Here is a 12,207-nt window from a genome sequence, read left to right on the forward strand (position 1 = left end):
ACAATAACATAATCTTGTAACAAACATGCACACATGTATACTCCACATTGTCATCAGAAATTAAAACATAACTAAAAAACAATTTACTCTTCTAGCATATTACATAACAAACATCCTCACATATTATATACCAAGCATAAATTGAGTTGTATTGTACTTAAGCAATAACTGAAATGAAAGTGGTAGTGTACCGTCTGGGAGTTGTTATCTTCTTCGTCTTCGTCTTTGTTGTGTTCTTTAGAAATATTCTCCATTGGCCTAAATCTCCCACACCCTCTAACTCTCATTTCTGGAGAAAAAACTTTGGGGACGAGTTTGAGGACATGTCCTCAAGCTCTGACTACTTGATCTGACTCTGATAGGACGTGATCTACCACAACGACGGGAGGAATATGAAATGTCACCCTCATTTGGTCGAGGAGGATTGAAATCTCTGGAACGAGATCTGCCTATATGGGTTAATGAAGGCATCTGGTGCTCACCATCCCCAAAACCTAGCTGAATGTATCTGGTGTATTTGCCAAGGAAGGGAAATGTTTCTTCCTGAGAGCTCGGGTCAAGGTTTTGGTGGTTACTATGGATCCCGACGACCTAGTGGTGTAGGGAGACTGGGAAAAGAATGTGGGTCGTCGTTGACGAGGTTGGCTTGGCGATTAGCCGAGGACGAATGAATCTGAGAAAAAAAGTCATGGTATCCATTCCCTCCGTGCGCCATGGATTAGATTGAGTGGGGTGGTGGGGGAGACATGGGAATGAAGAAGGCGAAGGAAGTACCACGTCGATCTTCTGGACGACGGTCGCAAAAAGACGATGCGGCGGTGGATCCGCCTTACCGGAGGAGCTAGTGGGAGTGTGACCGGACCGAGAACTTGGCGGAGATTCGAAGGAGTCGCGGCTGATGAAACCGTAGGGAGACAATGCGACCACAGATCCTGCTTGACGAAGTGGACGCGCTCACGGATCTGGCTTGCCGATGGACGACGCTATTTGCAAAGTGTAGTTTAAAATAAAAAGTAAAATAGGGATGAGATATGTATTCAGTTGGAGATAGCCTAAGATCATGTTTCTTGCGGGTGAGCTCACCTTCATTGTTGAAATATTGTTTTTGGCTTTCATTTCATAAAGCGGTTTACAAGTGAGACTAAAACTGTTTTTTAAATGTTTGTTAAAACATCTTTTCATGCATCGAAATCCTATTTGATTCTCATGAACCGAGAGAAATTTGAAAATGATCTGATAATTAAATAAAAAGCATTTTTAATATTAATTTCAATTCATGAAATTCATATGACCACGAGGGAAAAGAGCGCTAGTGTTTCTGCCACAACAAACGTCGAACAATGTATAGTGTTTCTGCCACAACAAACGTTGAACAATGTACAATGCTAGGCATACTTGCAGATTTCGTGCCTACAAGCTACATCCCGCAACTTAAAGTTTAGATATGTTACATCAAATATTTGAATGATAATTATCGATATTAAATATAGTTTAATTATAAAATTAATTGCAAAGATGAAGTCTAAAAGATAAGACGAATTTATTAAACATATTAAGTCTATATTTAATATTGTTAATTGATATTCAAATATTTAATATGACACAAACTAAACATTAGTCGGAGGAACACGGGACCAGGACTCCAGGAGGGGAGAACACGGGACCAGGACTCCAGGAGCAGGGTTTACAATTTCGTTTGGCATCATTCAAATTTCGTTTTGTTGACCAAAATTTGACTTTTGTATTTTTATATTTTGAATCAAAAGCAATCTAAATTCGGACTGAAATTTGTTTTTTAGTTAGCAGCGAAAACAGGAAAAGTACCAAAATGCGGTGATACACGCTGTCCGGGAGACGACCCTCGTTGCCGATCCCTGGTCAAGTCGCCTCCTATTTCCAAGTCCTTTCTCACTAGGCCATCATCCACGCGCTCCACGCCTCCACCCCTTCGCCCTGCGCCCCTGCCTATAAAGAAACCTTTGCGCGCCCCGGCACATCTCACCACACCAGCTCGACTACTAGACCCTTGAGGCCTTGACCAGCCACTTCCAAACTTTAGCATCACTATATCTCAACGCCATCAAGCTGTCTGTCATCAGTCATCACGGCACAGCAGCTTCTACTGGCCTTAGCTCGATCGTTCCAATGGAGCTTCCACCATGGGCGTCCTTCCTCGGCATCGTGCTAGCCACCGTGATGCTTCTGAAAGCCCTCACCGGCCGCCGCAGCCGCCGCATGTACAACCTCCCGCCTGGCCCCAAGCCGTGGCCGATCATCGGCAACCTCGACCTCGTGGGCGCGCTCCCGCACCGCTCCATCCACGAGTTGTCCAGGAAGTACGGCCCGCTGATGCAGCTCCGGTTCGGGTCGTTCCCCGTGGTGGTCGGCTCGTCGGTGGACATGGCCAAGTTCTTCCTCAAGACCCACGACGTGGTGTTCACGGACCGGCCAAAGACGGCCGCCGGCAAGTACACCACCTACAACTACCGCGACATCACATGGTCCCCCTACGGCGCGTACTGGCGGCAGGCGCGCAAGATGTGCCTCACCGAGCTCTTCAGCGCCAAGCGGCTCGAGTCGTACGAGTACATCCGCGCCGACGAGGTGCGCGCGCTGCTGCGCGACCTGCACGCGGCGTCCAGCTCCGGCCGCGCAGTCATGCTCAAGGACTACCTGTCCACGGTGAGCCTGAACGTGATCACGCGCATGGTGCTCGGCAAGAAGTACCTGGATAAGGAGGAGGCGGCCGCCGCCGGCGGGTCAGTGACCACCCCCGAGGAGTTCAAGTGGATGCTCGACGAGCTGTTCCTGCTCAACGGCGTGCTCAACATCGGCGACTCCATCCCGTGGCTCGACTGGATGGACTTGCAGGGGTACATCAAGCGGATGAAGAAGCTCAGCAAGATGTTCGATCGGTTCCTGGAGCACGTCGTCGAGGAGCACAACCAGCGGCGGCTTCGCGAGGGGAAAGGCTTTGTCGCCAAGGACATGGTCGACGTGCTTCTGCAGATTGCCGACGACCCTACCCTTGAGGTCGAGCTCGACCGGGAAAGCGTCAAAGCTTTTACTCAGGTGAGTCTAGAAGTAGAATCTTCCCAGCTGCTGCCTGCTGTAGGATTCCGTTGCTCAGAGCTGATCAGATGTTGTCGGATTCTGCGTCTACTAGACAACTACTCTGAACTGCTAACATCATGTTGCTCTTATACTTTTGTGCAAGTACAACTACTCTGAACTGTAAACATCATGCTGCCAAGAACCAATTAACGAACTAGTCAAACAACTTTTATAATCAATTGAAAATAAAAAAAAAACAAGTGTTTTGATTAATCCACCTGCTACCGGATCGGGTTTTGTTCCCCAAAAGACAACGATATAGATGCCAATGCAACAGAAATGCTGTAGGCAATTTTTTGAGTCAGATCCTAGCTACTTTGATGAACTCACATTTTGTTTTGTCCTCGTGTACTCATCTTGTGTTCATGACCAGTGCAACTGTGCAAGAATCTCACTTGACCAACCCTCTCGAATGGCACGGCACGTGCAGGACCTCATCGCCGGTGGCACCGAGAGCTCGGCGGTCACAGTGGAGTGGGCCATCTCGGAGCTCCTCAAGAAGCCGGAGGTCATCGCCAAGGCCACGGAGGAGCTGGACCGCGTCATCGGCCGCGGCCGCTGGGTGACAGAGAAGGACATGCCCAGCCTCCCCTACGTCGACGCCATCGTCAAGGAGACCATGCGACTGCACCCGGTGGCACCGCTGCTGGTGCCCCGCCTCGCGCGCGAGGACACGACCGTGGCCGGCTACGACATCCCCGCCGGCACGCGCGTGCTCGTCAGCGTGTGGTCCATCGGCCGCGACCCCGCGCTGTGGGACGCGCCGGAAGAATTCATGCCCGAGCGATTCCTCGGCAGCAAGCTGGACGTGAAGGGGCAGGACTACGAGCTGCTGCCGTTCGGGTCCGGCCGCCGGATGTGCCCCGGGTACAGCCTCGGCCTCAAGGTCATCCAGGTGAGCCTAGCTAACCTGCTGCACGGCTTCGCGTGGAGCCTCCCCGACGGCGTGACCAAGGAGGAGTTCAGCATGGAGGAGATCTTCGGCCTGTCCACGCCGCGCAAGTTCCCGCTCGAGGCCGTCGTCGAGCCCAAGCTGCCGGCTCACCTCTACGCCGAGCCTTGATCGATGCGCGCGTGATTCTACAGCATAGTTACCTCTTTTGCGTCGGTTGTTTGTCCAGAGTGCGTACACTTATTGCTCCTGTTGTTGCCGTTACTTTAAACTCCTATTAGCTTGCGTAGTGCCGTCGTGCGCTGCCTTGTGACGGAATAATGGTGTAACCAATTTTATATTTATAATAGTACTTCTACACAACATAGATATATATACTCCTAGTTGTCTCAGATTGAGCATACATTGTATGTTGAAGGTATGCAAGATCAGTACTGATAATAAATGAATGCGACACAAATAGGATCAATCACAGAGAAGATACGGATTTAACGTGGAAAACCCCTCTAAAGTGAAGGGGAAAAAACCACGGGCGCCGCCCGGCAACTTCTCACTATTTTCGGGTAATTACAGATCGCAGGAGATTTACAATTGAGAGATAGATATCTCCTGCGGCTTACAAAGATATTTATAGAGGTGAAACCCTAAAACGATCCGTACCGCGGGGGGCTCCGCCCCTCGCACCCCCCAGGCCAAGCCTCCCGGCGACGGGCCTCCGCTTCGCTCGCCAACTTGGCCGCCTTCTTCAGAATTTGGATCACAAACTCAACAAACTCCACCTTAAGACAAATTCCTTGTAGCATCATAATAGCAACCTCCACCTTAGACAAATGCATCATCATCTTGCCGGCGCCAACAACCACTAAGGGCTAATTTATAATACCAACTCTTAGCAACAGAAACATGCTTCGTCATCATATCAGCTGGATTATTATCAGTACTGATCTTGCATACCTTCACCAACCCTTTTTCAATGATATCACGAATGAAGTGATAACGAATATCAATATGTTTGGATTTCTCAGTAATCATCTGATCTTTGGTGAGATGAATGGCACTCTGGCTATCGCAATAGATGGTAATGCAAGACTTAATTCCACATAGCTCTGAATATATACCTTTAAACCATAAGGCTTCCTTAGTAACTTCTGCAATTGTCATATACTCAGCTTCTGCGGTAGACAAAGCAACAGTATCCTGTAAACGAGCTTTCCAACTCACAGCACAATCTCCAATAGTAAAGACATAACCTGAAAGAGATCTCCTCCTGTCTAAATCACCACCATAATCTGAATCAACATAGCTAATCAGACCATCTCCAGATTTACCAAAACATAAACAAGCCTCCCGGCGACGGGCCTCCGCTTCGCTCGCCAACTTGGCCGCCTTCTTCAGAATTTGGATCACAAACTCAACACCAAATACAAGCCCCTAAAAAAGATCGTAATCGAGTATAACTTCATCCTATATTTGCTAGTGATACCCTGTCTTTTGTCATATCTCTTTCATCCATCAGTTAGATATTTAGTTTCTATGCGCTCGAGAAACCATGTCTTTCATATTAGAGCTTTAGGCATTTTCAGTAGCAGTTTAATCCAGAAAAATGATAACAACAGGTTGGTGATATCAGAAAGGTGCACATGTGATCTACGCATGATGAACATATAGAAATAGTGAACAATGTGGCCTTGATCCAAAATCTTATTGTATAGAGAGCATACCCAGTGGTAGACATAGTGCATAATCGGTGTAATCGTCCTACTCAATACAATATAGATATGTAGTTGTATCGATCACCACCAAACCATCTGCAAGAAAGAAGAGGACACGAAGGCTCGAAGCGTCGGCCAACACTAGAAAAGAGACAAGGAAGCCATCCTTCACCTGAGCAGATTAACTCTTACACGGTAGTCCCTTTGGAGGTCTACTCCTACGGGCACCTAAGAACCGAAATGGATTACTTTTGATAATTTTAGGTGTCGGTTCTATGAGGTTTTTTAATACACTAAAGCTAATAGTTAATTGGCTAAAAAATGACAGTGAAATTAGCTAGCTAACAAATAGTTAAATTATTAGCTAAGGTGTTTGCATGTCTCCAGCTAATTTTAGTCACTAACTATTAGCTTTAGTGTTATTAAACACCCTCTATAAAAAAGAACATAGGATTAGTGATCCGCTACCACCATGGCTCCCGCGATTCTTATTGCGATATCAGGGCTATTTGGTAGAGCTTCTACTTGTATAGATTCTCTCTATAGAAGCTAATTCTCTGAATAGAAATACTTCTCTATGTTTTTTGGATAAATCCTATGGCCACAGTAGCAGGCCGTTCGACAAACCATGGCACAACATGTCTTTAGTCGTACAGATAAGCCCATCTAGATTTTTAGCCTACACCACTCTCACTGGATCATTTGCCTCAATACCTAGGGCGTGTTTGGGACAATGACCCAGCAGTCCAGCTGCGCTCCAGGGCTGCAACTGGGCTTGTTTGTGTGCCTGGCCCACTTACGAGCACAACCGTGTGTGTGCAAAAGCGACGGCTCCGCCTGACTCCCTAGAAACGACGCTAGGGTTCGTTTTTTCGGGGCTCGGTTGCTCGCGGCATGCTCGCGATGCAAGGCATGCAAATTTTGCGCGGCGGCAGGTGACTGAGGGGTGGCAAACAACATCTCGTCTTGGCCGGGCTCATTTCGTACATGGACGCAAACACAGTGAGTTGCAGTCGTAGAAGCAGGACAACCTAATCCTGTTGGGCGGGCCGAGCCGATCAGGTACAGAATTACAAACACGCCCCTAGTGTTCCTTCGGTCACATAGCCCTCCAATCCCAAAAATATCCCTTGCACAGCCAAGATTTTGGAAGTCCAGAAACAATAACCAAACGACGAGTCGACCACATGGAGGCGCACATTGATGTCTCGCACAGTAGACCGTAGACGGCACGGTGAGTCGGTGTGATATAAAGCTGTCAACTAGCACTCGTCGTCTATTCGTATAGCGAAGTATAGTTATACGTGTGCCGCCAGATGATACTCAGTACTAATGCTGTGAATTGGGCCAGCTGGCCCGCCTTGAGCCTATCGTGCTTTGGGTCAAACAGGCTCGGACCAAGAAGGTATGAAAAACTTTTAGACCGTACCGTGCTAGACTAAAGGTAGAAACAATGGCTTAGCCCGCCCTAAAGCATGTTGTGCCTTCGTTGGATCGTGCCATATATTTGAACAACATAAAATTCAAATATTATAACCATATAAAGTACATACCTTACTAAACTAGAGATATTAAATAATGCGAGCATCGTTTGACATTATAAAAGTCCAAATATTACAAACAGATAAAGTCTCTATAGCTTAAAATTCAATAATATGGGTTTTATTGGGTCGTGCACTCGTGCCGGCCTAAACCCGGGCCACGCATGCAGGCTGTGGCGAGGGCCCGATAGGCTGGAATTTGAGAATCGGCCCAAACCCACCTTCTGATCGTGTTAGTCTGGTTTATATTTTTTTTCGTGTTGGACCATGATTTAAGTTCCTGTTTTAAAACTATACTCGTGCTCACTAAAAAAAACCCGAACATATTTTCAGCACTAACCGGTGGAAACCCCCGGCTCCTGCGACGCGTGCATCCCTGCGCTTGATCCGCCGATCCGTGCCGACGAGGATTCACGTGCCACGACGTGCGGCAGCAGCCAGCAGCTAGCTAGGGTCGGCCAGAGCAGCAGGCGCTCTCCTGCAGTTCTGCTGCCGCCACTCCAAAAGCAGGCAAAGGCGAACTGGCGAAAGCTTACTAGCATGTCCCATCGCACGCCCGGCCAAACCTCGTATGCACGTCTCGGGGGAGGTCCAGCGGATCGAGCGTGACGCGTGATGCAGTTGCTTTGGTGAAGCATAGCTCCGAGGGCCCTCTTCCTTGCCGTATTTTTTTTTTTTGCATTTTAGCCCTTTTTAGGTTTTATTTTCACAAATACGCTCTTTTCAGTTTCATTTCAAAAAATAGACCCTCAGCTCGGCGCCATCACTATTGGCGCCGAGCTACGTGTCGGCGCCAATTATTTTGGCGTGTACATATAAGAGTCGACGTCTACGTGGATTTGACGTGGCAGTACCTCGGGGCCGTGGATCTCGGCGCCAACCTCCGTGTATATAAATATCTCACTTCGGTCGTCGGTTTTTTTTTATTTTTGAATGATAGCAGTCATTTTATCAATGATTCTTTTTCATACTTAGTTTATTTGGTTTATGAATTTGTGTTCTGTTGTTGTGACTTAAATTGTAACTTCGATAGTTGATGATCTTATACCTGTTAAAATTTATAACTTAGCATTTGATAGGCAGCCACGGAGACATCTCCTTCAAAGTGGTTGGAGTGTTTTTGTGAGCGTCTTGTACAAGGCATGCAGTGAACACTGGTAGTATGTTCGCTGTCTATTACAAGACAAGGATTGCAAGGAATTATGAGTTTAGTTAAACTATTTTCTGTTTCTGTGTTAACTTTTAGTTGCAGGGCTATTGCAGTCTGTTACTTAATTGGTGCATGATTCCCTTGTATATTATAAAAGGAAGTTTTGGGATCAATGGATAATGAATTGCACATTTGAGCTGAGTTATTTACACATCCTTGCAGGACTAGTCTAGCTTAATTTGTGGTCTAGTGAGATAGACACCAAATAAACTAAGTATGAAGAAGAATCATTGATAAAATGACTGCTATCATCAAAAATCAAAAAACCGACGGCCAGAGTGGGATATGTATATACACGGAGGTCGGCGCCGACCTCGGCGCCGAGATTAATGGCGCCGACCTCGGCGCCGAGATCCATGGCGCCGACCTCGGCGTCGAGATCCACGGCGCCGAGGTACTGACACGTCAGATCCACGTAGACGTCGACTCTTACATGTACACGCCAAACTAATTGGCGCCAACACGTTGTAGCTTGGCGCCAATAGTGATGGCGCCGAGCTGAGGGTCTATTTTTTGAAATGAAACTAAAAAAGACGTATTTGTGAAACCAAAAAAGGACTAAAATGTAAAAAAGACGGTCTTCCTTGCTAGGCCCTGATAATATGGAGTATCTTTGGTGAAAATTCTTTTTTGCAAGCAAGCTTTTCAGTGTTGTCGTCCGTCGCTCGATCGACCGCACCTTTCAGTGATGCATGCGCGATGGAATATCATCTCTAGATCTAACAGCGACGAACGGGTTTTCTGAGTTCTGACGATGGTGCAGTTTAATTTTGGAGGGGCCATTGCAGGGATGTCAGCGAGGAGGTCGACCTCAAGTTCCTGGGCAAGGGCAAACATCGTTTCAGATTAAAGTCAGCTGTTTAGACTGCTGCAGCTGTAATTTATAAAGACAAAATAATATAAAACTAATAGAAGTCAGTATGGATTAAAGTCGAGTACGGATTAAAGTCACGGATTCTTCTTGTATTTTTTGGGTATTAAATAGGGTTGTACATACCCTAATGATTAAGATAATTGCTCATTTAATGAAACTATAAGGAAGTTTTTGCCTTCAGAGTCCTAGCCAGTTCAACATCTTTCCGAAAAGGATGGTGCATTCTAGATGATCTGGCAAGCGTTGCTTATGAAGATGCTGGGAACAAAATTTTGTATGTATTCTTTTTACCCTCAAAACCTGAGAAAGGAAAAAAAAAAGGAAGGCATGTGTGTTTTTTTGTCTTCGCTGATTGATTCAGCTAAATATGTTTTTATTGACAGTTTGTCATGCTTTACCAGTTACACAGAATACATATGCGAATATTGTGTAGGTGCAGAAACGACCTACACTTGGACATTTACAAAGTAATTAGTATAAACTGAAAGACTGAATGTTGAGTAGAGACTGTTGGAGTTGCTACTTGACTGTTGAGTTGGCATTGTTCATTGGTACAGATCATTGTTACCTAAGGGAGGCAATGTTACATTTGGACGGCCAAAATTTAATCCGTAAGGAAGTAAGATGGTTCCCTTGACCTATATGGTCTAGAACAACAGGGATTGGTAGAGTTGCCTTCAGAGTGATAAATATTACCATTTTGTATGAGTAGTAGTAATAACATTGTGGGCAATGCCAAAAGCAATGAGGTGTCGAGGATTCTGCATTTGGTTACATTTATGTCATCTCCTTGCACAAATCATTATTATTTATATGAGGACTTGGATTTTCACATAAAAATTTAAAATAGAACCTAGGCAATAGTTAAATGATTTAGATTTTGGAAACACAAATTGTAGAACTATAGAAGACCCCTCTTAGGGCATGTTCGGTTACACCAATACAGAGGGGGATTGGAGGGATTTAAATCCCTTTCTAGTCATTTTTGACTAGGAGAGGATTTAATTCCCTCCAATCCCCCTCTGAATTGGTGTAACCGAACAAGCCCTTAAGAGACAATGTGGCAATATGACAGCATGTGGAAGGACAGAACCTTTTGTTAAGGCAAAGTTGACTATCCTAGTTACATGTTGGGAATGTACTTGATTGGGCCTATGGGGTGTATATATTGTGTACGCTAAATGACGAAGGGCATTAATGTACATGCGTTGAAACAATAGTGCATAAATCATTTAAGATATGCCTAAGATTTGTAAGTGGGAAGGAAAATGAATACAGTTTGTAAAAATGACAATAATACATTCATGTGTCAGAAAGGGAAGAGAAATATAGCGGTGCTTAATACAGAAGCGATTGAAGTAAGCATGTCATCTCAAAGTACATTTATGTTTTTGTATGTGTGTTGCATTTGTGAGAGAAGTTTTAGAAAGTACAGTTATAGTGTAAAACTGCACGAAGAAGAAAGCTTAGCTGCAGAAGGAAATTTGGAACACTTACTTGTTTTTGTACTAACAATCGTTCTTCAAAGTATTTAGGCTGGCAACTGTAAGGACGCTGGAGCAGCCCATGGCAAGGATCTCGAACGATCGAAGACTAGGTACAGCAGTGGCAGGCCCGTGACACTGCTTCGACCTGTAGATTGTACACGAAGAGGCGTATGGGCGGCGGCGAAGGTGAACCAGTCGTCGTCGTCCATCGTCATGCTCCTGCTCTCCCGCATGCTGCTACTCCTCGCGTTCCGTCCCCGTGCTCGAACAAAGAGCACGGCGACGACTTAGAAGCAAACAACTGCTGCGTCCCTTGGTGAGAAGGGAGTTGTGAGGACGAGGACAGAGGTAGCGAATGGACGACGGGCGAGGACGTTGTTGAGGCGAAGGCGAAGACGCTACCCTTCGCTCCAGGCCTTCGTCACCTCACCATCGTCGGAGGCCAGATGACCGGCGCGGCCCAACCTTCGTCCTCCTCATTGCAAGACGAAGACCTACGACAAAGTCTCTCTATCCCACGTCCCCACCCGACTACGGGATTCGGCCCACTGTAACAGGCCTCGCACGGAGAAGCGTGTTACGGACCTGATTTGTAATAGTTTTTCTGTAATGACGGTCTGTAACCCTCCCTTATGGGAATATTCTGGGGATAGTCCAGGTGCCCGAGGGCATAAACGTCCTTACATTGGGACGTTGGACACTCGGGCACCTATAAATACCCCCGTACAGTGCCCTTAAGAGGCCGGATTAACAGAGCAATTGCCATCTCGAGTTAAACCTTACTTGCACTCTTTCCACTCCCCCGTTGGATCAACTTGCCCAGGAGAGCAAGTTCCAACATTTGGCGCCCACCGTTCGTGCTACGAACAAACCACCCGTGATGGCACCCAAGAGAGCTAGTTCGAAGGCAGCCCATCCGTCGACAAAGCAGCTGATAGTCGCCTAGAGGGGGGGGGGGGTGAATAGGGCGAAACTGAAATTTACAAAAATAATCACAACTACAAGCCGGGGTTAGCGTTAGCAATAATAAATGAGTCCGCAAGAGAGGGCGCAAAACAAATCGCAAGCAAATAAGGAGAGTAACACGTGGATTTGTTTTACCGAGGTTCGGTTCTTGCAAACCTACTCCCCGTTGAGGAGGCCACAAAGGCCGGGTCTCTTTCAACCCTTCCCTCTCTCAAACGGTCCCTCGGACCGAGTGAGCTTTCCTTCTTCTCAATCAACCGGGAACAAAACTTCCCCGCAAGGGCCACCACACAATTGGTGCCTCTTGCCTCGGTTACAATTGAGTGTTGATCACAAGAGCAAAAGAGAAAGAAAGAATGCGATCCAAGCGCAAGAGCTCAAATGAACACGGCAAATCACTCTCTCTAGTCA

General features: G+C 46.5%; 1 protein-coding gene across 1 annotated transcript; it reads left to right on the plus strand.

Moving 5' to 3' along the window:
* The first annotated feature begins 2,000 nt into the window (after positions 1 to 2,000).
* Positions 2,001 to 4,379, plus strand: LOC100281181 (uncharacterized). The gene is made up of 2 exons (NM_001154100.2): positions 2,001 to 3,072; positions 3,545 to 4,379. Exons 1-2 carry the CDS (start codon positions 2,146 to 2,148, stop codon positions 4,175 to 4,177), a joined length of 1,560 nt encoding a protein of 519 aa, NP_001147572.1. The 5' UTR covers positions 2,001 to 2,145; the 3' UTR covers positions 4,178 to 4,379.
* The last annotated feature ends 7,828 nt before the right edge of the window (positions 4,380 to 12,207 follow it).

The sequence above is a fragment of the Zea mays genome, chromosome 2 (assembly GCF_902167145.1).
Source record: "Zea mays cultivar B73 chromosome 2, Zm-B73-REFERENCE-NAM-5.0, whole genome shotgun sequence".
Taxonomy (NCBI): domain Eukaryota; kingdom Viridiplantae; phylum Streptophyta; class Magnoliopsida; order Poales; family Poaceae; genus Zea; species Zea mays.

Excerpts from the sequence above, each read along its gene's own strand:
- LOC100281181 (NM_001154100.2), top strand. The coding sequence starts at position 2,146 with ATGGAGCTTCCACCATGGGCGTCCTTCCTCGGCATCGTGCTAGCCACC. Across the intron at positions 3,073-3,544 it reads GCGTCAAAGCTTTTACTCAG|GACCTCATCGCCGGTGGCAC; the intron begins GTGAGTCTAGAA and ends CGGCACGTGCAG.